This window comes from Mytilus galloprovincialis, chromosome 11 (genome assembly GCF_965363235.1).
Source record: "Mytilus galloprovincialis chromosome 11, xbMytGall1.hap1.1, whole genome shotgun sequence".
Lineage (NCBI taxonomy): Eukaryota > Metazoa > Mollusca > Bivalvia > Mytilida > Mytilidae > Mytilus > Mytilus galloprovincialis.
In genome coordinates, this window is record NC_134848.1 from 17,624,141 (window position 1) to 17,651,839 (window position 27,699).

At 32.2% G+C, this 27,699-nt stretch overlaps 1 protein-coding gene across 1 annotated transcript in view; it reads right to left on the reverse strand.

The window, feature by feature from the left end:
* LOC143051778 (zinc metalloproteinase dpy-31-like) overlaps positions 1–27,699 on the reverse strand; it is a 54,737-nt gene that overhangs the window by 3,164 nt on the left and 23,874 nt on the right. The window contains exons 9-18 of the mRNA XM_076224706.1: positions 25,279–25,357; positions 23,457–23,648; positions 21,909–22,047; positions 20,143–20,265; positions 18,661–18,767; positions 17,547–17,826; positions 16,540–16,619; positions 15,479–15,599; positions 14,782–14,939; positions 2,801–2,888 (exon numbers count right to left, since the gene is read on the reverse strand). Of these exons, the coding sequence (XP_076080821.1) occupies positions 2,805–2,888; positions 14,782–14,939; positions 15,479–15,599; positions 16,540–16,619; positions 17,547–17,826; positions 18,661–18,767; positions 20,143–20,265; positions 21,909–22,047; positions 23,457–23,648; positions 25,279–25,357 (1,363 nt within the window). The 3' untranslated portion in view covers positions 2,801–2,804. The remainder of the gene's footprint in view (positions 1–2,800; positions 2,889–14,781; positions 14,940–15,478; positions 15,600–16,539; positions 16,620–17,546; positions 17,827–18,660; positions 18,768–20,142; positions 20,266–21,908; positions 22,048–23,456; positions 23,649–25,278; positions 25,358–27,699) is intronic.

The window sequence follows — 27,699 nt, forward strand, 5'->3', positions numbered from 1 at the left end:
GGATGAAGCAGATTTGAGATTTTATGAAGGCCCTTGTGATGACAAACATCGAAGTACCTCTAATTAGTGGCCGACTTAAATCTATGGTTTTCTTTTAAAAGACCATTTGACGTTATATTCAAATTTTAAATATATTGTGTAATCAGTTATTTTCACAGGTACCAATTTTCCTAGATTGAACAAAAAAATGCACTTTTCATTGTTATATATAAGATTTGGTGGTTTTGCTAAAGTCTTCAAATATCCTGAAGGTGGATTTTAATATCAATTTCAGGTGGACTTATTAGAGGGAATCTGTATAAACTATTAATGCCTGTTTAAACCTACAGGAAGCTTATAGAAACATCTGTACTTTGAATTTTCGCATTTGATTGTTTTACATTGTCATTTTGGGGCTTTTTATAGCCGACTACCCGTACGAAAATTTCAACAGGAGTTCAACTGGACTTCGGCTGGACTTGAGACGTATTCCTGTCTGACTTTGAAAAGTCCAGTCTGACATGAGCCGTACACGTACTTTTTTTTATACTTCGGTTATTTGCCAGCCGGTATTTTCTTAAAAGTCCAACCGCACTTTTTGTAATTCTGATAAAAAAATAAATACGGCTGGACTTTTGAGAGAAATTATTCTTTCTGTAGAATGATCAGCAGGATTTTTGTCTTAGAAAATTTTACAGTCATTTATGAGCAGGAATTAAGACTTAGAAAATTTTCATCAGCAAAATCTGCCCTTACAGAAATAAAAAGTTTGTCACTAGGATTTTGTTCTTTGAAAGGAACAATTTCTATCAAAATGGAAAAGAGTTATAAATGAAAATTTGCAAGTTATAATAATGATATCATATTTTTTTACAATATATATACTCTAAGATCAAACTATAAGATGTGATCTTTTCCCCTAAAATTTTCAATTCCATTATAAAATATTTAAAATAGACTGTAAATGGAAAATTGAAATTTAATATAGGTGATATAATTTTGATTGAATCATATCCCAGTTAAATATATGTTTTCAACAATTATTTAACATTTTTACTTTTTCATGAAATAAAACCCCTAGCAAAATTACATCTATTAATAGGTTAAATTTATACATTTTCTAGTATATTTATATTTAATAAGATGAATGCATTAAATAAATAATTATCATCATTCTTTAATATCAATTAGAAACTCGAGCCATAACAGTGATTTAATAGCAGTAGTCTTGTAGAGAGTGCCATCTGTTTTCAATAACCTCAGTCTGGACAGGCCACAGGAAGTAGCATCTACACAGAGGTTGATCATGAGGCCATTTGAAGGATAACACATTTCTAAATACATATATCTGCAATAACTATCACTTTTATTAAACATTTCATAATTGAACAAATTAATAATTGATTTTCTTTTCTTTAATATATCACATATTCAAAATTAAGACATATGCAAGAAGTCATAAGAAGAAAAATTTTCACAGCTCCTCAAACAACCTCATGTATTGCAATACAACAAAATTTGAATTTGGAATAAACAGGAGGATGTGTCTTCTTTCTTCATGTTCTTAAACAAAATGAGAAATTTACATTGGATGTAAAGCAAATGTTTGGAAGTAGTTTTTTTCACATTATATTAGAGAAGATGGATCCTTCTGACTGGCATCAATTTCAATTTAGGAAGATTGCTGCAGCTGTTTGCATGTATTTTGGATTGCATATTCTGGTAAGTACAATTCTGATATGCTCTTTTTTCTTCAACATATTGATGAAATGATTACAACAATATAAATAGCTTAATTTTTATTTTTGAAGAGTAAAAAGAATTAAAAAAACTACATTAAATACTTAATTATGCAAAATATTTCAGTTTCAGTGATTTTCAAAGCTTTACTGCATATTATGCACTTTAAATTTATTTAGTCTGAAGTATATATAAATCATGATAATTATAACCACACATTTTTAGGAGTAAGCGTTTAGCTTCACAATTCCCTGTTTCTTGATTTTGCCAGTAAGACAGTAGAAAAAAGAAAAAGAAATAAGCAGTATATGCATATACATTGTATATAATGCTTTCTGGTTTTATTTTTTTATTTTCAGATTATAACAAGGGCTGCATATCATAACAGACAAATCCACCATCTGAAGAAAAACTAAGCAGTAGTAATCAAGAGGGAGGGTTCTGCGGGGGTGGAACCCCCCCCCTTTTTGTGGATCAGCCCCTGCTGAGATCATCTTTAAAGGTCAAACAGAACTTTTTGAAGTCCAGCTGAACTTTTATGAGTTCAGCTGGACTTCTTAAAGTTCAGCCGGACTTTGTAAAGTCCAGCTGAACTTTATAGAGGCCATATTTTTGCCAGAAATGCCGGCTGGATTTTTTCAGACGTACTTTTATGAAAGTCCAGCTGGACTTTCTGAACCGGACTCCTGCTAATTTAAATATTTCGAGCCGGTTTACGGCTAATTTCGCTGAAAGTCCAGCCGGGTTATCCATTATAACACATTCAAAGAAAAGTCCAAATAATTATTATAAGTACGGTTCTCAGTACGGCTACTGTCCAGCCGGAGTACGTGTCATGTTTTTCGTACGGGTATGGGGTATGGGCTTTGCTCATTGTTGGAGGCCGTACAGTTACCTATAGTTGTAAATTTCTGTGTCATTTTGGTCTATTGTGGAGAGTTGTCACATTGGCAATCATACCACATCTTTTTTTATATTTGAGGATAATTTTTTTATTTGTAGTTTACCTTGACAATTGAAATCCACCAACCTTATATTCTCCCACAAACAGTATACTAAATCCACAGTATATAATACTTACAAAGTTAACAGACTCCCTCCTTCAGAACTATATCATCAACTGCTATGTCACTTGTATAATCTGATCCTGTTTCAGCAATAATAAGAATCTGTAAAGGAAGAAGAGAATGATGGATTGATTAATGTTTAGTGTCACTTTCAGCACATTCAGCAATTTTGTTGTGATTCGTTTATTTGAGAAGCTAATGTGAGGAGTGAACCACTGCATGACTTTTTGTAGAAAAACTGACATCAAGATTGAAGTTGAATGTACTTGCCAAGTGTGGGGTTTTGAACTCACAACTCATGTGTTGACCTGTGATATAGTAGCTCAACAACTTGGACCACTCATGCCACCAAGGCTAGCTATTGCATTAAAGACGAGAATAAAAAAATACTAGAGGCTCTAAAGAACCTGTGTCGCTCACCTTGGTATATGTGAATATTAAACAAAAGAAACAGATGGATTCATGACAAAATTGTGTTTTGGTGATGGTGATGTGTTTGTACATCTTACTTTACTGAACATTCTTGCTGCTTACAATTATCTCTATCTATCATGAACTTGGCCCGATGAAAATTGTTAAAAATTGACTATAAAGGACATTAATTAGGCCAGGATTTTTTAATTTGTTGGTTTACGGATTCCCCGACCCGATTTTTCCGATTTCCAGAATAAAAATAAAATTGACTTTTCATGCTTTTATATTCCCGCCGACCCTAACAAATGCATTATCCCTGAAAAATAATTAAATATTATTTTTTTATGAAATGAAATGCATTAATCACTAACAAAATTGATAACACTTTCTGTTGTGAAAAAATAAAACTTCCAGTTTACGTTTCTAAAAATAGACAAATCAATTATAACTGACCTTGAAATGTCGTTTGCGCAAATAATATTGCGGAACGAAACTTGTGTTTAAAACCAATTACACAATAAGTTCGTTTCCCTTATTTGTCATCAGTCCGTAAGATGCATCATCTCATAGAAATAGACTTGTCCAAATGTGGACAGGGTAAAGGCATCAAGTTGAAGTACTGAATATTAACAAATCATTTGGAATTTTCTTGTTTCATAGACAGTCAGGGGCATTACTTAAACAAGTAACAATTAAAATTACCTATTCAAGTAATGTTGAAAACGAGGCTATTTTAAATGTTACTTATATAAGTAACTTTTCTGAATATTATTTTTATAGGTGTCCAATAATACAGATTTTACTAGGTTTAACAATTTTTCACAGTTATCTGGTTATTTTTCCCCTGACATATTAAATCTAATCCTTCTGAAACACTAATTGCCTTTCTGACACACTTATCTTTCATACCGACGCTTCTAATGGTCAAAGATTGGTATCTTGGGACAATTAAATTCTCATTTTTCTCCAAAATCTTGAAGGTAGACTGATATAAATAGATAGATACTTGTGAATTGATTAAGACTTGAAGTTATTTATAATTTGTAACCCAAACCAAGGGCACATGTTCCTTAAATAAGTTTTAATACTAATTTTATTAAAAATGTATCAAATAACTTATTCGAGTAATATTTATGTCATAATTTTTAAAGTAACCCTTCATCTCTATAATCCTCTCAAATATAATGAATTCTTAACTTTATGATATGAAATTATGTAAAAACTCATCAAAACTACATTTAGGAGGGGGGGCAAAGGGTTTAACTGTTATGCTGTTATGGGGCAATTTAATTCTTTGTTATCTGTTATTTTGAAAATATATTTGCTGTTAGCTGTTATTGTCTTATTCTTTGTTAGCTGTTATTGGGCTATTAGTTTTTTTGTTATCTGTTATTGTGATAATGTATTTGCTGTTAACTGTTATTGAAAATTGGAATGTTAGCATTTTTTTTTTTTGACAGTCAATATTCGGTATAAATTGAAGATCATTGGACATTGGGGTCTACCACTACTAATATGTTTGTCCCGTATTCAGAGAAGGATTCCATTAACATTTACCCATCACAGAAGTAAGGTCCAGGACAATTCAAGTATATCTTATGATTATCCTTTGTAATGAATTCCATTTTTTTATGAATGTGTATTTAGAATTATCTTAATTTCTTGTATGAGAATAATGGTCCTTGTTTCCCGTACGAACATATTAAATTAAAGCAATTCTTAATATGACAAAAAGGAAAACATATGGCCAGGAATATCTGACAAGGATCTCAATTAAGGACTAGGTCATAACAACCAGTTAACCTTTTATATACCGTAATATGGTACATATACTCAGCTCTGTGATTCTTTTTCAAAGCAGAACCAAATGCACTGTACAATGAAAGTTCCAACCATGTACTTGGGTCCGAAGCTGCACATTACTCATTACAAACAAAGATTTCTTTCGTTTCAAGCCATTGTTTCGCTACTAAACTATGTATTCTTACTAGTACACTTGGTACAATCAAAAACCTCAGCTGATAAAAAATTGTTCAAATAAGGCCTTTGAAAATAGTGGAATAAATTGCTTTTGGAGTGTCAAAATTCGTTCGAAGTACTTGATAAATTGCCTGCTTAGAATTGGTGCTTTTGATTTTGCTACCCTAAATACCACTTTGCCTCATAGTCTTATTAAGAAAAATTCACACACCTCATTAAATGGTCATTTAGAAAAAGTCAGAATATTCAAACTCTTTTAGGTCATTTTTTGTATTAGCAACAAAGGGAGCTTCAGTCAATATATATAAACAATACACCAACGTTTCATAAGAACTGTTGAAAGCATTTTTTAGTTATTTTTGAAAACTAGAAAATACCACCTTTTTCTAATGAATAAAATCCCTTAACTCAAAAACATAAAATCTAAAATTAATAAAAATCGAAAGGGAGTTTACAACAATAGATATAAACATTTCAGCAAAGTTTCATGAGAACTGCTGAAAACATTTTTGTGTTAATGTCTGAAAACTGGAAAATCCCCCCTTTTTAATTAATAAAACCCGTTATCTCGGAAACGTAAAATCTAAAATTTATAAAAATTGAAAGTGACCTCATGTTATGTAGATATAAACAATTCACCAAAATTCCTTGCTTTGTGAAAACATTTAGATATTATTAGAAAACTGAAAAAAACACCAATTTTATTGATTAAAAACTCATTACCCAGAAACTTAAAATCTAAAATTTATAAAGAAAACAAAAAGGGAGCTCACGTCAATAGATATAAACAATTTCCTAAAGTTTAATGCAAATTGGTTAAAGAGTTTTCGAGTTAATGTCCGACATGTTGACAACAGACGGACAACAGTATACCATAAAACGTTCCGTAAACGAGCGTATAAAAAAAATTATAATATATTGAGTAGTTATTTCAACACATTCTAGATACATAAATTAATACTAAAAACATAGTCATAGAAAATGCATGGAATGCATTACAAAGGATTATATCCGTAATAAGAAATACTGATTTGTCAAACACCGAATTATTTTAGTATTTCATTTACTGTTATCTGTGTTTGTCCATTTTAATTCCTTGTTATCTGTTATGAGCCAAATCAATTTGCTGTTATTGGGACCCCCCTTGCCCCCCCTCATTTAGTCTATGTTTTATTGAAATTTAAAATAACTCTATAAAGTAATTTTTTTATTTTCAAAAACAAAAAATACTTCTATAAGTAACTTTAAAAAATTACTTGTTTAAGTAATGCCCCTGACTGATAGATAATAAAAAAATGATCGTCCATTTGGATAAAAAACAGGAATGCGAGACAACAGATTAAACCCGATAATCTCGTTTTCCAGTGGACGAGTCTATTAGGTTTTTGACACGTGTGTTGAAACTTATTTTCGTACGACGTTTTTACATTTTTTTCTTTATCAGTTTTCGTGCTTGAAGATCATTATTCACCAAGTTTTCTGGAATTGATAAAGAGCTACGCGAATTTATTTTTCTTGTTTCTGAAATGACGATTTAATTTCGTCTTTGTCCGTGCACCCCCCTTTTTTTACTGTAAATTATTAGACAATGTCGTGCGATGTTTATAACAGTTGAGCAATATTATTTCATCGAACTAAAATTGAAGAATTGATGATAAAATAGCACAACAAACATATTGTTAGAAAGGTGAAATATATATTGATTTTGCATATTTTTCTGTCTTCAAAGATGATTTTTTTTCTTTTTTTTTTCCCGACCGACCGACCCGACTTTTTCATGGGGAAAATCCGTAAACCATCAAATTAAAAAACCGTGACCTAACTCCTTAGGGGGTCAATTGACCATTTCAGTCATGTTGACTTATTTGTAAATCTTACTTTGCTGAACATTATTGCTTTTTACAGGTTATCTCTATCTATAATGGTATTCAAGATAATAACAAAAAACAGCAAAATTTCCTTAAATTTACCAATTTAGGGGCAGCAACCCAACAACCAGTTGTCCGATTCATCTGAAAATATAAGGCCAGATAGATCTTGACCTAATAAACAATTTTACCCTTGTCAGATTTGCTCTAAATGCTTTGGTTTTTGAGTTATAAGCCAAAAACCACATTTTACCCCTATGATCTATTTTACGCCCTGGTGGCCATCTTGGTTGGTTGACCGGGTCACCGGACACATTTTTTAAACTAGATACCCCAATGATGATTGTGGACAAGTTTGGTAAAATTTGGCCCAGTAGTTTCAGAGAAGATTTTTGTAAAAGCTAACGACGGACGACGAACGCCAAGTGATGGGAAAGCTCACTTGGCCCTTTGGGCCAGGTCAGCTAAAAATACTGGGGATTTAGAAAGTTATGTTTAATAGAAAAGATAGGGGCTTCCATCAATACAGGGTTGGCAAAAACCCGGGTTTTATGAGTATTGCCCAGCCCAGTGGGAAATACTGGGAAAACCCGGGTTTTACTGGGTTTTACTGGGTAATACTGGGCAATACTGGGTAATATAAAATACTGGTCTGAATTTCAAAGAGGATTCAGTAATCAAACACAAATGCAATACATTTAAGATATATATAAACATATTTTTATTTATAAATAAGTTTACTTGTTTGAGAGTCTTATCATACATACATACATGTACAAAAGTACAAGTGTATACATATGAGAATTATTCTAACAAATTATTCTAACAAATATATAACTAGTATAAAGAATTTAAGGATTACATGTACATGTAAGGAAAATTACTTTGAAATAATTTATATATGTACAAATGTACAAAACTAAATAATAAGTAATTATTCAGATTTATAGAACACAGATGATCACAGATATGTTTATATAACAATAATCAGTCTTTTCATTTCTATAAGAGTTAATGACAAGACCCTGTAGGGTGTTTATTTAGCAATCATGATTGCGTATATAGCAATTTAATTTACAATTCACTTAAACATTGCAATAAAGTGTTAAGATTATTGAAACAATGCTTGGAAATTAACGAGGAATCCTAAATTGTGCAAATATTGTATTTTTCGTACATAGAATTTATGTGGAGAAGAGAAATAAATTAAATTTTAAATCTTCTAGAAATGACTCTCAATGGTTATCTGTATAAAATGTATATATTTAGCTATAATACTATGAAACTACAACAAGTCTTTACTATTTTGTGTTGAAATAAGCTTAAAAAATCATATTGCCCAGTATTGCCCAGTATTGCCCATTTCAGGGAGTATTGCCCAGCCCGGGAAAACCCGGGTTTTCCCGCCCAGTAAAACCCGAGCGGGTAATACTTTGCCAACCCTGCATCAATAACACAAAATCAGAACATGCATATTAGATTATATTAAATTCTCCCTCGCCAAGCTCATCTGAATTTAAAACATTTCTTTACTAAATCTGTGGTATAATAAATAAAACAAAACTCTAAATAGGTTTAGTTGCTCGTAGTAACTTCTTCTTTTCTAGTAAGCAATGTTTAATAACATTATAAACCAACATATTATAAGTACAAACACATTTGTCCACTACATTTAAATGGACTGAAAAAAAACAAAGTATAATGCATATACATTATTATAACACAATAAACTGCAAACTGTCTTAGTTACTGTGAGCATTTTCTATAAATGACACCCACAAATTTTCTTTATATAATATAACGGGACCCCACCTTTTAAACCGCCAAAGTATTTCACGTGCATATTTTACCAATCTATATTTTTAACCAAAACAAGAACTCATTATACAACTACTCTCACTAACCAGTCTTGAACTTATAAATAGTATAACTATACAGGCCTCGACAATAACACTTGTCCGATTGTCCGGTACCAGAGGTAAAAAAGGTCGGACAAGTAAAAGCTATACCAAGCTTGTCCGATGGGACAAGTAGAATCATTCTGCAGAAAATAAATTTTAATCCAACTTTGATGAACAAAGTATAATTATTAACAAAAAAACAAGAAAAGAAGATTTGTTTGACATCTTTCCTTTTTAAACTGAAACTAATTGAAACTTTTTATTTCTCAAGACCCCTCAGACTTGCAATAGATAATTTAAAACTGGTTCTTTATCAAGTACTTTTAACAGGTAATAAACACACTTTTCTCGGAAACCAGTTTTACCATTCCATTCAACCATGCGCTTTTTAGATAAGGTAACTTTAAAAGACAGTTCCTCACCAGCTCCGAAATGATTCGGCTCCAAGTTTAATAGACAGTTGGGCACCGTAGGAGACATATTTCATAGACATGATTAATAGACAGCTTGGCAAGGCAGTAGACATTTCTGGACCAAGACAAATCAGAACCTCCTTTCCTACCTTATTTTGTTGCTTTATAATAATTAATACTAATGTCCATACCGTATTTTTTAAATAAGAATGAGGAAATTTATTATTTACCATAAACATCATCAAATCATGTTTGATCTTTATATAGCAAAAAACAATACTTGCAATGCAGTGACCTATAGTTGTTAATTTCTGTGTCATTTGGTCATTAGTCTCATTGGCAATCATACCTCAAATTCTTTTTACTGATTGCATTTGAATAAACTTTTTTCAACTTTAAAAAAAAAAGGATAAAAATCCAATGAGTGTACATTTAGAGGCCAATCAGATGGTGCTTCATGTGCAAAGTATGATGAGACTTTAGCATTGATAAAAACTAGAACCTAAGTCATGTGACACAACTAAATTCAGTTGTTCATGGCTCATATCTTTTAAAAGTATTTCAAAGGATATAAATCAAATTCTGTTCAATTTTTTTTTAATTCATTTTGTTTCTTGAATCAGTGAACTTGAAATGCAAAAAAGGTTATTATTAAGATTCTTTTTGGACAAGTTACAATTTCATTCGGACAAGTAAGTTTTGGTATGTACTTGTCCTACTGGACAAGTTGAAAAAAAAGTTATTGCTGAGGCCTGCTATACCTTAGGGGAAAATCCAAGTCTCAACGAAAAGAAATTTAAACATGTTAAAACACACCAAGCAAAGGAACTGTGCGGTTCTTGATCTCAAGGTCAAAGTGAAACTTTCAACATGGAGCATAAAAATTTGGCAAAAAAAAAGATGTCAGATTTTCACTAAATTTATTATCTGGATTCCTAAATGATGGACAAAAATGCAAGAGATTCTGCTTATATACTACTTTATATAAATATATTTTTATTTTATTTTGGCGTAACAAATCATTTTACAATTTATAATGAAAAGTGAATACCGTAAACTGCATTATTACAAACAGTCTCAGAAGCCACTCACTATATACTAATTGGTAGGGATGTGCTGCTAGAGTAGTAACATTTTCAAGCTTAACAAGAAGTAATTGTAACAGGATGCTGTTACGAAGTCTCCCAAACAAAGCTCCCATAACTCACCATTCATATGGTCCCATATTCATTTGATTGGATTTGTTGTCCCATACAAGAATATATATGGCTTAGGGGTAAGGATCTCCACTATTTATAATTATTCCAACAGGAGGGGGTGGTGGTGACCCCCAGGTACTTTACCTACATTTCATTTGATTTGTTTTATTGTCCCCTACAAGAATATATATGGTTTACAAGTTTTCAAACAAGAGGGGGTTGTTTAATCTGGAGCGTTTACAAGATAATAGCACATTCTCAAATTGAATGGGGTGGGGATGAATCTGGAGCGTTTACAAGATAATAGCATTCTCAAATTGAATGGGGTGGGGATGACCCCCGGGGATTTCCTTTAATTTCATTTGATTAATTTTATTGTCCCATACAAGAATATATATGGTTTATGGGTGGGGATGTTGACCATTTACAAGTTTTCAAACAAGAGGGGGTGGGGTGACCCCCTAGGGACATCCCGTTTATATCATTCCATTTGTTCTATTGTCACCTTCAAGAATATATATGGTTAAGAGGTGGGGATCTAGACCGTTTACAAGATAATAGCACATTCTCAAATTGAACAGGGTGGGGATGACCCCAGGGGACTTCCTTTAATTTCATTTGATTAGTTTTATTGTCCCATACAAGAATATATATGGTTTAGGGGTGGGGATGTTGAACGTTTACAAGTTTTCAAACAATAGGGGGTGGGGTGACTCCCTAGGGACTTCCCGTTTATATCATTTCATTTGTTTTATTGTCCCCTACAAGAATATATATGGTTTAGGGGTGGGGATCAAGACTGTTTACAAGATAATAGTACATTCTCAAATTGACCAAGGTGGGGATGACCCCAGGGGACTTCCTTTAATTTCAGTTGATTTGTTTTATTGTCCCATTCAAGAATATATATGGTTTAGGAGTGGGAATCTGGACCATTTACAAAATAAAAGCATATTCTCAAATTGAAGGGGGTGGGAATGACCACCCAGGGACTCCCCCTATATTTCATGTGATTTGTTTTATTGTCCTATAATCATTTCTGAAGACTGCATGTATCTATCACTTACAGTTTTCAAGTTATATTCATTTGAAAATTTTAGAAAATAAATTCCCATAGGGTTCTATAGTAAACCCCTCCCTCCTTTCTACTCCCCCCCTTTCCAAAAAAAAATACCCCTTAATAGACCCCAATGCACAAAAGAAAGATTGATGGCTCAACTAGACATATTAGTCTTCAATTCTATGAAACCCTTAGTAAATCTGACAAGCAGTTTTGGAGAAACGCTGCGGACAAGTTCATTTTTAAAGTCGCGGAAGAAGAAGAAGAAGAACTCATATGCATAATATCTGCATCAAGAAGAAGACGAAGAAGAAGAAGAACTCATATGCATAATGTCTGCATCAAATCTAGTTTAAAACACTTGATTATCTAAGCAAAATATAGCTGAACAATCAGTTCAAGAAAATAGATAATGTTAAATTCTGTTTCCTCTCATGCTCTCTTAAGGGAGTTTACTTCTCAGTTTCAAAATAATTAGCTTTCAAAACACTAGTTTATATTGAGAGGGGATTAATAAAGGATCCAAAAGAGCAAACAAAATATACAGGTCAATGTGCTTGTTTTCGAGATATTAACCATTGAAATTTTGCCGGGAATATGGCTTTATCATTTACAAGTTTAAGTTCTCAAAAATAATTAAAATTTTATAAGACTTTTACAAATGGCTTATCATTATACATGTACAAGATTTATAAAGAGAAAACTGGGGGTCAATGACAAAACTTTCTTAAGGCAATCAAATGGATAAAACCAGAGAATTCTGAAAATCAGACAAAATATCCAAAACATGATAAGGGAACATGCTTAAGGGAAAACGGTACTATTTATTCTGCCATAGGCGACAATGTTAACATTTTCTAAATTTACCACTTTTTAAGATAAAAACCTGGATATGTTGTGTTAGTACTTTATTACCGGTATTCTGTTTTAAAAATTAAAGCCAAATAGTATCATGACCAACTTCCAACGGAGCTTGTTTATGTTATCCATGCCCACCGTCATTTTCACCAAATTTATGAAATTTTGCAAGTCTTTTTGAATAATTCTCTAGAAAATATTTCAATAGGTTTTAAAATTTATATTGTAAATATACACACTGTAGTTATTCATAGATAAATAAAAAATATATTGTACCCTTACATCCAATCACAGCGCTCATAATTTGACTTCCTTCACCTGCCTTGGGTACACAAAAGGCCAACCTAATGCTGGGAAAATTTAATACTACCGTTTTCCCTATACTGTGACATAAAGATATAAAGAATTCTTATGACATTATTAATGCAATACTGGGCTATTGTGAAAACCTTGGCTATAATAAATACTTGTATGTCCCCATTACTTAAAGAAACATAGATCATTTTATGTCCCCACCCCCACAAGCTGGTTTACCTCATTCTCTACTTCTTTCAGAAAAGCCTTAATAAACAACCTGTATCCAATCATATCTTATCTTATTTAAAAAGAATGATAAATAGTTCCATTTAAACAGATAAAATGGACAGTTCCATTCAATTTGTATTCATTTTATCAAAAATTCACAACAAATGCACAAATTCAAGATTTTTCATACTAATCTCCATTCCATGCTTTAGTATATGCCATATTGTGGTTAAAAATTTCAGAGCTTGTTATAAAATCTATTATTCTGTCTTGAGATGATGAAAACAAAGATATTAGACACTTTAAACATTAAATATGCAAACTACTCAGCTGTACAGTTGCCTTTGTTGCCTGTATTAATCAATGAAAAAGCTGAATTATGTCCCTTGGGAGTATTAATTTCCAACAAAAGTCCTTGCAAACAGTAGGAAATGAAAAATTATTTATGTCTGATATAATAAAAGAAAGAAACTACAAAATGAGGCACTTTTGAAATATTTGCTGCATGAATTATCAAGAATGTGAACAATTCTTTACACAGGAGAGTATAAATTCTATGTAAATTTAGCCTCAAGTGGGCCTCTTTTTTTCTTAGATGAACAATTCTAACACTGAAAATGCTTCCAATGTGACCAAATATTGCCTAATTCCATAAACAGTACAAACTAAACCAGACAATTTCCCATTTTAATAGATTATGTTTACAGAAATACCTAAGTGATACATTTAGGGAATTACGCAGCAAAAAAGGCAAACATTTCAGTAAAAAATATTTGTCGCGACTTGAATTCTGGTGTTTCCAATTGAAAAAATAATTGCGAAAGGTGAAATCAAATACAAAAGAACTATAATATGGTGCATTTTACACAATATAGTTAATATTGACATTCTAGAATAAAGTTTTATATCATTAGCAATCAATTTGACCTATCATGATGACTCAGCACTTTTCTCAACACAGTATTGTTCTCAGTGAAAAATTTCTATTCTTTGTGATAAAAATCAAATGTACTAATCAAAAGCTTCAAAATAGTATAAAAGAATTGAAGTTTGAGTGACTTTGATTTCCCTTGCTATCTTCAGTATAGGGAAAACGGTACTATTTATTCTGCCATAGGCGACAATGTTAACATTTTCTAAATTTACCACTTTTTAAGATAAAAACCTGGATAAAACAGTGATATGTTGTGTTAGTACTTTATTATTCTGTTTTAAAAATTAAAGCCAAATAGTATCATGACCAACTTCCAACGGAGCTTGTTTATGTTATCCATGCCCACCGTCATTTTGCACCAAATTTATGAAATTTTGCAAGTCTTTTTGAATAATTCTCTAGAAAATATTTCAATAGGTTTTAAAATTTATATTGTAAATATACACACTGCAGTTATTCATAGATAAATAAAAAATATATTGTACCCTTACATCCAATCACAGCGCTCATAATTTGACTTCCTTCACCTGCCTTGGGTACACAAAAGGCCAACCTAATGCTGGGAAAATTTAATACTACCGTTTTCCCTTAAAGCAGTGACAGAGTTTGCCATAAAAGAATATTCTCCACACAATTCTTGAATAGCACCATGGAAATTAATGACTCAAATATATTTTATCATAGATTCATCAAAGATAGCATTAGGGTAACATTAGGATAGAAAATATATCACCAGGGTACAACAATGCATTAGGGTCCTGGGGAGAACGCTGAATACGGATCAGTTCACAAAACATTACTTCTAGAATTATAAGGGATTTATAAAAACTATCCTAAACTTACAAAATCACCCATCTTAGCATTAACGTCAACTTTGGCTTTTTGCCAACCATCTCCCTGATCTCCTTGTGCTGACCAAAGATCATAAATGTAGTCTGCATCCTCACTGTGTATTTTTAAGTCGCCTCCAGACAAGTAGTAGGCAAAGCTTAGGCAATACTCTGAAATTGTAAAAGGCAAAGTTTAGATAATACTATGAAATAGTAATAGGCAAAGCTTAGGCAATACTCTGATATTGTAATAGGCAAAGCTTAGACATTGTAATAGGCAAAGCGTAGACATTTTAATAAGCAAAGCTTAGACATTGTAATAGGCAAAGCTTAGATATTGTAATAGGCAAAGCTTACATTAATCTGAAATTTTTTTGGATAAAAGAAAACTCGCATGTTCGTGGATATTTCATTTCCTGGTTTTGCTAAAATCTACACAAGACTATAGAAAATTTGTCATTTTCTCATCCTCATATAGATATAATATTTGCTGTTGGACATTTATCACCAAAACATATTACTTGACCTGTAACTGGTCATGATAAAATAATACATTAAATATCAAATCAATATCTTCAATCATGCACGAGGAAAAATGGTATGGATAACTGATTTGCAGGACTGACGGATGGGAAGACAGGAAAACCCTAAAGTCAATACAAACAAAGTCCTACCAATGACTTTTTTGGAAGGGACTAATAAAAACATACCCATAGTTGATGGAGCTTTATATGTCATTTTAGCAGCCTCCTGTCCATTATTTCCATCCACATAGGCATAAAACTGTCCACGATATGCAGATGATGGTCCATAGTCTGATGGTGATGCATCCTAAAAGGAGTATAAAATGGAGTTCAGGATTTAAGCCAAAATTAAATTTTAATTGTTCGATCTTACCTGAATCTAAAAACATGAAAAAAGCAACCTCCCCATTACCTGAAAAATTTGATGACATAATTTTTTTTACAAGATATGATGACAAATGTTTTTTTAAGATTTTTTTCTGCTTATATGTCGTTTTCTTGTCTAAAATATTAAATTATGTTGTTGCAACCCCCACCCCCCCAAAAAAAAATCCCTATATACCTACCCAACCCTTTAAGGCATGGGTAGGTAACATCAATCAAAGATATATCTCAACCATGATATTTACCTGTCGGATATATCTCAACCATGATATTTACCTGTCTGATACATCTCAACCATGATATTCTTCTGTCAGATGTATCTCAAGTGGGTCTCATTGGCGTCTAAGTATGACACAGGATTGCCAATTTTTTGTAAGTGTGACTCGTGAAAGTCAAATTTTTTGTGCCGTGAAAACAGGAAATGAAGTCTAGCGGGACAAGGTAAATTACAAAAATATGAGAATTGCTTACGTACATAGTCATGATAGTGTAAGCCGGCTATGGGAAACTGACAAAACAGTAAGCAGGATCCAGGATCAGAACCCCCCTAATGAGACCCCTCTCAACTATGATATTTAGCTGTGTGATATCTCAACTATGATATTTACTTGTACAGTATATCTCAATTATATGCTGTGGTTTCAATATTTTTCATTTGAAACCAATTTTCATCGATTTCCTGGATAACTGGTGACCACAAATTTAATGTCCAAGGAATGATAAATGTTGTATAAAACTAAGCAAAACCACAAATTCAAATATCAGTGAAAAGTTTTCCATATCCACAAAAATCAATTACTACGAAAAATTATGAATCCATAGTAAATTTGTCAGATACACATCTCAAATTTCGATATATTTACCTCTCCCACAAACCAGTTGCCATCTCCTTCAAAGAAACAACCGTCAGACGGAGGCTCAAATGTACAAATCTTGCTTTTATCTAAAACACCAAAATTGAAGTTAGTTGCATGTGACAGAGTTGCCTAAAATGAGTAAAAGAAGATTTCAACTTGCATAATAACATAAACAGTACAAAATTCTATGCACCAGATATGAATTTTGACAATCAATGTCTTTTTAGTGATGCTAGAGGAGAAAAAATTTGAAAATCCAAAGCTTATTAAAATTATAAAAGATAGGCAATACTTTTTGTGGATTTAGTTTTGCCCTGTTTTTTTAATCACAAAAGTCTCAAAATTATCATACTTACAAAAGCAAATTGTTTAGGAAGTAACCATTTTATTTCAAAGGGGAAAGTTATGCTTTTTTTGTCCAAGTCAGAAATTTTTTTTCATGCAAAGCACAAACACTTTTTTTCTAGTTTTTCTATGCCTATCAATCATTATTTTTGTTTCAAAATTTAACACTATAAGGTAGGAGAAAAATCAGGTCTCAGAATACATTTTTTGGTTATCTGCTTGACCACAATATTTTTTTCCATCAAATTGGGGATCAGAATATTTTTTTTAGGAAAAAACCATAACCCCCTCTTGAAGTAATATGGTTGCTCCCTTTCAGGAATTATTTTTTTGTCATTTGCTTGACCACAATATTTTTCATGAAATTGGGAATCAGAATATTTTCAGGAAAAAAAATAACCCCCTCTTTTTGAAGTACTATGGATTCATTTATTTTTGTGGGTTCCAATTTTTGTGGATAAGGAAAACTCACATGTTATTGGATATTTCATTTCCTGCTTTTGCTGAAGTCTGCACACAAGACTATAGAACTTTTTTTTTCGTCGAACATTTAATTTCGTGGTTCTTCTGTACCCACAAAATCCATGTAAATTGGTATCCGTCAAATGATAATGAATCCACAGTATATGTTTTTTTCTCTTACAGAAATTCTCAGTTGTTCATCTTACCTTCCACAACAGGTTTGGGGGTAGCTGTGGCACTGATGCTGAATCCCTTCCCTGCATCTTTATCTTCTGCAAATTTAGCATCCAACCTCACCATCATCAAGTTAGATTCACCATATGGTGTTGTAGTCCAGGTCTTGCCTTTAATCTCACCACAAATCTTGACTCCAAGTTGACCAATCAGATTGTACCTTACTTCCATCCAATGGTAGCATCTGTTAAGACTGTTGTATGGCAGATCAAGATCATCTGCTGTTAACTTGACTAACATATCAGCTGGAGCCTAAATAATAAATAAAACAAGAATGTGTCCAAAGTACACGGATGCCCCAACTGCACTCTCCTTTTCTATTTTCAAGGACCATGAATTTGAGTTAAAAGGGACTTTAAGTCTAACTTGGCATTTAAATTAGAAAGATCATATCATAGGGAACATATATGTACTAAGTTTCAAATTGATTGGACTTGCACTTCTTCAAACACTACCTTGACCAACAACTTTAACCTGAAGTGAGTGTTTTGAGATGAACAAAAGGAAGAACAGACGAATGAATGAACAGATTCACAGACTAATAAAAACATAATGCCTCAAGTCGGGCAAAAAAATAATATCTACTTTAACTACCACACCAAAGTGATAAAGGGGCCAAAGAACCTTTTTCAGGAATTTATGATTAAGCCATTTAGTTCAGGAGCCAGATATTTTGTCTAGGACACAGGGTTTAATTATATTATGATGTTGAAACAAACACATTGTTTTTCAACAGAGTTCAGGATTTGACATTATTTTTTTCCAGTTTTATCCAGAATTGGAATTGATATTTAATCCTTAGTTTATATCAATGTTGGACTGGTTTTAATTGGTTTATAATGATTACAGAATTTAAAGAATTTGTTCATTAATCATAATATGTTGGTCAATCTATTTATATATTGACTATTTTTCTTTTATATTTTTCTTTAGGCCTGATCATGACAGTACTACGTCACCTAGTGTTCTATGACTAATGATTTCTGTTTGTTCCATTTTGACCTCCTTGTACATTTTATCTTTGTTGGGTTGATGACAGCTCCATATCCTTTTTTTCAGATATCGTATGAAATTCCCTAAAAGTACCTTAATCAACCAGGTACACTTTGTTCCAGCAGGATAAGGTGAAGGCCAGTTAGGTGTTTTTATCTCCGTGACCTTCGACTCTGATACATAGACAATACCTCCACATGCTGAAATATAAAATTAAAATGTGTAATTGAGACAACTCTCAACCAGAGATCAAATGACACAGCTATTAACAATTGTACAACTATAAATAACTATTCAACCTTCAAAAATGACAATTTTTGGATGAATATATGCTTCTTACATACCTGCCAATTTATCAAAATGTCCACGGGTGTTTTATGTGCAAGATGGCTCTTGTAGTCCTACAAAACCTTCAAAGGGACGTTCAAATGTATTTTAATGCTGTTTTTTGGCTTCTTCATACTTTCAAAAGACTATAGCAATTATAAAACTACTGTTTTGTTTAAAATTGTAGAAAATAATGCTCTAACAAAATTTCTATTTGACAGCTTCCATGGGGGAAATCCCCCGCAAATAGTGACAGTATGTTCTTATAAAATATCCTCTATGCTTCTTAATACACAAATGGACACCTTTATAATTTTATTGGACTTTGTTGCCCTCTAGGTGTCTTTTATAACTTTAACTTTGTCATTGGTCTCCTATCTAGTTGATAAAATTGAGAATGGAAATAGGGAATGTGAAAAAGAGACAACAACCTGACCATAGAGCGATGTATACCACAAGTTGTGATTCCAAATCTAACTATAAATAGAACTCTTTTTAAAATAGGTCCATATCAATACTATTCCAACATTCTTTTAAATGGTCTGTCACCAATTTAGAAAAACTTCAATATTACAAAAATTGAAATAAAAATACATCACAGTACAATTTTTCTTTTAAAAGAAAATATAGTATGCTTTCATGGTAACTGCATCTGATGAAAACGATTTGTGTACATCTCAAAAAAGTTAATCTGATCTTTTTGTCTCCCCTTACTGGATAATGTATTTATAAGGGAATTGTCTCCATTTACCTGGTGTATCTTGTTTTTGCAATAGTATCACCTTACTAGATGATGTATCTATTTTTTTGCAGTCATCTTACTAGCTGATGTAGTTATTTTTTGGGTATTGTCTCCCTTTACCCCATGAATGTTATTTTTGAAATCATTTCCACTTACTTGATGATGTATTTGTTTGGGAACTCAGTGTCTCTCTTTACCCCATGTATCTATTATTTTTGAAATCATCTCCCCTTACTAGCTGATGGAATTGTTTGAGAATTGTTTCCCTTTACCTCATGTATCTATATTGTCTGGCAATATTCTCCCCTTACTGGGTGATGTATTTGCTTTAAAATTGTCTCCCTTTACCTGATGTATCTATATTGTCTTGCAATATTCTCCCCTTACATGGTGATGTATTTGTTTGGGAACAATGTTTCCCTTTATCTGTTGTATCTATTGATTGGCAATTGTCTTTCATACATACCTAATGGAGTACCTATTGTTTGACAGTTATCTCCCCTTACCTGATGATGTTTCTACGGTTTGGCAGAGATCTCCCTTTAAACTAGGTGGACAGAAACATTCACAGTTGTGGTCAACAAATCCTCCGTTTTCACATTTTGGTCTGGATGAACCTTTACAATGAGCTGGAAATGTACAACAATATAATCATAATGATTAATTAAATTATAAGTTCTCATTGTGGAGACTTGATCGACAAAAAATCTCGTGATCCAGATTTAATTGTGACATTTTTAAAGAGCACCCCCCCCCCCTCCCCCCCGATTAAAACCAAGATAAAAGAAGAATACTTTGACAATAATTTGAAGTATCTTGATGTATAATAATGATATAGCACATTAGTTCACTGATAATTTTTAAGATTTATATAAAAATAAATAGGTTTTTAATTCCTTGCCATTTCAAGAACAGCTTTCACTGAAATGGAGGCGGGGTGTTTAAAACCTATCAATATTATATATTGTTTTTGTTAAAAATGAAATGTACCGGTATTATTAAAATTTTTGGCTTTTGACATATTCACTCATATACATATTGAATTTTATTTTGGACTAAATGCCACAAGAGACATTGAAAATTAAAATGAAATTTAAGAAATTAATCAGAGTTGTCTCCCATAGACTTAGGACTATAAAGTAATGTAATTTCTCCAGGTCACAATGGATAATCAAAATAACTATAGGTTTTATAATTATGTTACTTTGTTTGAATGTGTATTCATGTTTTTTGTTTAAATGTTCTTTATAATCATACTTTTCATTTACTTTGCTTTATTTTGTAATTCATTTGATTGCAACAGCTAAAATTTTGGGTGTCTTGATTGGTTAATAAAATTATCTAATCTTATACCTGCACATCGATGGGTTAATAAAATTATCTCATCTTATACCTGCACATTGATTGGTTAATGAAACTATTTCATCTTATATCAGTCAGGGGACTTATTGAAATAAGTCATTTTTAAATCACTTATTTTTAGCAAATTTGAAATTTTGTCATAAATTGTGATTTTGTAGTTTTACAAAAAAAATTAAACACATAGGTTTAGATAATATCTTTTAATTAGTAAAATTGAAAAAATGAACTTTTTGCTTCTTTAAAGTAAAAAGGTTTATGCCTTTGGTGCAATAATTTAGCTGCAAATTCTATTTTAGTGGATAAAATGCTATAATAACGTCTAACTTGATGAACTGATACTTTCCTAACAGATTTTTCCCAGCAGTGGGAGTATTTTTCCTGTAAAGTTCAAGGTTTCATTTTTCAGATTATGTAATAAAATTCTACTGTTGGCCATAAAAATTTCACTGTTCAGGGGTGTTGAAATTAGGAGGGGGTTATTAGAATAATGATACTTAAAGAAGTGATATTTTTAAAGGAAATTGAGGTATGATACTTAAACAAGTGATTTTTATGTCATTATCCTAGATTCAGTACAAGGTCATCACCTGACATGACCTGGTCATCCTAGACAACACAGATGTTGGTTCTGATAATTTTAGCAACATAATTAATCTGGATCATTACTATTCTGTATTTAAAACTACAATAAAATTAAATCACAGTCTAGAGATAAAATAAGTGATTATTAAAGAAAGACAACCCTAAAGTACTTCCAACCTTTATGAACATAATGTTACTTGAATCAGTGATTTAGAAAATCACTCATTTAAGTAAGTCCCCTGACTGTATACCTGCACATTGATTTGTTAATAAAATTATCTCTCTTATACCTGCACATTGATTGGTTAATAAAATTCTTATCTTATACCTGCACATTGATATGCATCAGTGATATCAGCCACGTCATAGAAATCCAGTCCAGCATTAAGGTCAGCTAGAAATTCAAGTTGTTTCTCAACAAGACCCATTGTTTTGGATGCTGTACCTCTAATTGTTTTCCCAGCAGTCTAAAAAATATATCAAGACTTTAACTGGAACTCTTTGCTCAGCTGAAATAATAAACTGGAAACGCAGGGAATCAAAGAAGTTGATAATTTAAGTTTGGATTTTTTTCAAGTTTTTAATTGATTTTATGTTCTTTGTGACAGACAGACAGAGACAGAGGCAGCGACATATAGACAGAGAGGCAGAGACAGGACAGACGGTAACAGGACAAACAGAGACCATAACAGACAGAGACAGGATAGACAGACAACTGTGTCAGTATTGTAATAGAAAAAACTCACATTATGATATCTGATAAATAAATTTGTAAATAGCTTTTCCTGAAATTGCAATTTATAAGTAGGTTTAAACTTCTGTTCAGTCATGAAAAATCAAAATATAAATGCAATTATAACAAATGCACACAATAATTTTGGTATTAAAAGTTAATGTTACTCAATTTACCTGCTCATGATTTTGAGGTTTCTTAATTTTATTCTTCCTGTGGATTCATTCAATATTATCGTGGGTATAAATATTCATGGATTGAGGAAAACTTGCATTTTCATAGTTAAATGCTTGTCTCTGCAAATAAAGCCTATAGAAAATTTGTTATTCATTGGACATTGGAATTTGTGATTCACCTGTACCTCAGTAAATCCATGAAAATTGGTATCCAGTAAATAATAATGAATACACAGTATTACTGCATAGGCAGCTAGCTTATCAATATTTTTCAGGTGTTTAACATACTTTAATATACAAGAAAATGACCTTGTGGATGCACTACAATTGGGCAAGTGTTAAAACAAATGTTTTCACAACTGAGTGTACGTGAAAACATACAAGACACAGGTCGATTATGGTCTGCAAGTTTGTATATATTTTTTCAAAAATTAATGTTTTCTGTGGAAAAGATTCTCAGTTACACAGAAAAAATTTCGAAATACAAAACACTAAGTCTACAGTAACATTTATATTGAGTCATATAAAGGAAATCGGTCTCTTCCTTCATTCCACCATTTTTCGACATAAGAAAATTGCTGTACTTAGTAAGGACTAAGACAGTTGTTATCCATTCATTTGCTGTGTTTAAGCTTTTGATTTTGTGATTTGATTATAGACTTTCCATTTTAAATTTTCCTTGGAGATCAGTATTTTTGTGATTTTACTTTTTAGTTGTTTGCACCAAATTTTTTTTCAACTACTAGTCTGAAGACCAATTTCTGACATTTTTCTTATTGGTTGACAGTGTAAGTGAAAATATATAAGACACAGATCGAAAATGGTCTATAAATTTGTATATTTTCTCGAAAATTGGTGTTTTCTGAAAACATTCAGTTTTCCAAACAGCTTTTGATTTTGTCATTTGATTAGACTTGAGGAGCAGTATTTTTGTGATTTTACTTTTCAGTAGTGTAGTAGTACTTACATACAGGTTATATTGCATAATGGATTCAGCATCATAAGGCCTAGTATCTGAGGTACGTTCTTTAGAAAATTGGTCATGCCAACCAGCTTCGATATTTTCGTTAAAAATTTTGATGTATTTATCTCTATCCGACCTGCTCTGTTCATGTTCCATCCCAATAGCATGCATGATTTCATGTAGAACTATGGAATGCTGGGTAAAATAAAAGATTTCATGAAGAAATATGCAATGCTGGGTAAAAAAATAATGATTTCATGTAGAACTATGGAATGCTGGGTAAATTTTTGTTTAAGATTCATGAATTTTATTGCAGTTAATTAAATCAAAAGAACTGTGCATGATCACATTTATACCTCCATCCCCCCACCCCTGCCATCTCTATAGCATGCAAGATATTTCATGTTGAACTATGGTATGCAGCATAAATTTTTTGTTAAGGTTCATGTATTTTATTGCTATTTAAATCAAAAGAACCATTGGTGAGTATGCTCACATCTCCTCCCCCTCCTTCTATAGCATGCAAGATTTCATGTAGAACCATGGAACGTTCACCTGATGGCGTTACTTTTTAATGTTTACTTTGAGAAGCGATTATTTTTGGTTATGATTTTAGACGGCAATATTGCATCTATGACCTTGACCTTTGATTCTTGACCTTAGATCTAGTGACAAAAATAATGATATCCAATATCATGTAAAAACCACAAATTAATAAAATCCACCAAAATTGGTATCCACGAAAAATGTAAGTTTTCCACAGAGTTGTCTGCTCTTAACCAAGGTATTTAAACTTTTGTCTATTCTATTGTCCCAATTGAATATACACAATTTATCGTCCTTGGTGTTGATCAGAAATCAGTTTTTAATTTTTGAATCAGTGTTTATGTCAAACACATTAAACCAGATGCCCCTAATTCCTAAACTATTAGTACCAAAACTCCCAAAATCAATCCCAACCTTCCTTTTGTGGTCATGAACCTTGTGTTAAAATTTCATAGATTTCAATTAACTCAAACTAAAGTTATAGTGCAAAAAACCAAGAAAATGGGTATTTGGGCCCTTTTTGGCCCCCAGTTCCTAAAATGTTGGGACCAAAACTCCCAAAATCAATCCCAACCTTCCTTTTGTGGTCATAAACCTTGTGTTAAAATTTCATAGATTTCTATTCACTTTTACTAAAGTTAGAGTGCGAAAACTAAAAGTATTCGGACGACGACGACGCAAGACGACGACGCCAACGTGATAGCAATATACGACGAAAAATTAAAATTTTTGCGGTCGTGTAAAAAGTAATATTGATATTGAATTGATACAACACCACATGCAGTTTTGTAGGTACTGTAAATTCACAAAGAATGATAACTCCAATTTTAAAGATGACTTTGTAAACAATGACACCATTTATATTTTTAGAACAATTATTAGATTCCTGCACTATTAATATAAGTTGTTTTATTTTCTTGGTAAGTGTAACATCATTTTGTGCCTTGAGTATCTGAGTATATTATAGTACATTGAAAAATTTCAGGAAATTTTAATGGATAGGATGTATAGCATGTTATGATCAATGCACTATATTTTGTGTATCAAAAAGGTATTGATAATAATCCTTGGAGGAATTATATATGAAGTCAGTACCATAAGTTTTTGATTGCATTTCATTCAATCTTTAACTAAATTTAACATCATTAGAAAGTCCATCTTCCAAAAACTGCCCTAGTTAGCAATAATAGATGTTTTTGTAAAGGGAAACAACTCTACATAGGATAAACTGTATCCCTGTCAATCTTTACCTAAAAACTGCAATAAAAGTTAAACTTACTTGCACACAGCCTGGATTTTCTAAAGTGATGTCTTGTTTACCATCTGTTATTCTCCCCACATAGGATGTACATCCATCGCTAGAAAAAATTGTGCAATTCATATATGGCGACGGCAGATAAAGGGAAAATCTTTAGTCAATTTTCTCAAATGTAGCATGTTTTTGTCAATAGTTACTCAGGTGCAAGGTTTTTGACAAAAACATGCTACATTTGAGAAAAATGACTAAAGATTTTACCTATATCTGCTGTGGCCATATTGGGATAGTTGTAATTCCAGTAACGGTTAGAGTGGGGTGCTCATTTTCGCCATATCTTTCCATGTTTTCTACAGTTTGTGTTCAGGTCTATATGTTTTTGAAGTATACTGATATTTCTATATGAAGATAACTTCAAATGCAAAACATTCCTAATTTGCTTGAAAACATGTTTGTTTGAAAATAATCATCTGTAAAGTTAGATAAAAGGGTGTTTGAAAGGAGTAAGTTCGGTAAGGGCCATATTTGGCCCCAATTATAAAGTTCATAGTTACAAGACAATAAATGCTTTAAGTTGCCTTAAAGACATGTGAGAAAGTTAAACAGAACTGTTTTTGTCAAAGTTTAATTCTAACACGTTGATTTTTACATCCCAAAAAGGTCAAGATAAGGGATTTTTTGTGAAATTTGACAAAATCAGCTGGATTTCAACCAAATAAAGGACCAGGAAACATAGAGCGCAGGCGTCGACAAGCTTAATATTCAAATAAGACATGTGAAATGTCTTTACAAACATTATTTTAAAAGATCTTTGTTGTCGACGTATGCGCTCTATGTTTCCTGTCCAATAATATATGGAAATTTACCCATTTTCATTGATTTTTTTGTGAAAAATCAATATGAGTACAACTTGTGACGTCATAATGAAACGCAGAAACGTGAAATTTTCAATAAAATGGCTTATATCCTATCTAGTCAATGTATTAGCTACAATCTATCGTGATATTGGTAAATAAATCCGAATTTGAAATTTACGCTAAAAAAGGGGGCCATTTTAGGACCTTATCGAACATACTCCTTTCTTGATGCTTTGTCAATTGGGGACACATATTTGCCGTTTTTACACATCTATTTAAAACCAAATAACTACAACTTTATATAATGTTTATCAAATAAATTTCATTATAGATGAAAACAGCAGTCAGGGGTTAAAAAAATCCACTAGCCCTACGCTCAGGACTAGATCATTTACGCCTCCGGCAATTAAAATGTGTAATCCGATATGCCAGACGGACTAGTAACAAAAAATTCTTGACGTTTCCAAAATAGAAAGTGAAAAATCCCTTCATCACTATTCTATGTTAGCCATTTCGATTCAATTAAGTCATCTGGGATTCCAAGAATTTGAACTGGTTTGTACAGGTCCTGTTGTACATATTTTAAACATAGAACAAATAACTCTGGCATGTCTGGGTGGCCTGGTATCATGTGTTGATTCTCGTACTTTAAATATCGATTTCTCATACCATGGATTGAGGTATTGTACATTGTTTATCGTGCCGAGATTTTCAATTAACGTTATTTGGGGGTATGATGTATTGATTGGTATTGACATGTCTTGTTGCACAGCTCTTGAGCACGAAAATATGCAACAAAATATTTCTTAATATTTTAGTATGGGAACCCAAGGAACTTTGTCAGTTTCAAAACGAAAAACGGTAGATGAATGGAGTAACGAGGCTGAAAATTCATCCCCCCAAAATGCTAAATACGACAGGATAAAACCGCGGAAAAAAATAATAGTGTCCAGGACAGCAGGGCTGTCAAGTCTTTAGCGCGAGACTCACACATGTTCATGCTTATTTGGCGGATTTTCCTTTGATCTATTGTTTTTTCTCTTTGATCTCAACAATTTGGCCAACAAATCACGCATTCACTTCCTGAAAAGTTGGCAGAACTGGGACACAATGATTACTCTGGCAAGGTTGGCTGTTGCTGATGAAAAAAAACAGACAATGCTCTGTGAATATTGCCGTTAGTTGCCCCAAGCTAGCCAATGAAAAGTCTGCTTTGAATGTGGGAACAACTTAGTTAGGTTAAGCACCAAAAGAATAATAACAGATCAACAAAAAATATTAAATACAGTGTATAATGTCTCCTTCAAAACAAAAGGCACCAACTTTGTATTATGCAGCAAACTCTTAATTTTTAAGGCATACTAGGGCTAGCAATTCTTCCAAAAGGGCTAGTAAAATCCTGCTGCCAATAAGTCCTGGGCTAGCTAGCTGTAACAAAAATTTTTAACCCCTGGCAGTCATTTCAAAGGTGTGAAAAATAGAAATTTAGGCCAATCAGTCAAAAAATTACTACGAAAAACTTCTTTGAAAATTATGTTTTTCTTTCGGCATGTTCAGGAAATTGACCGAAAATCGTTGTCCTCTTTTC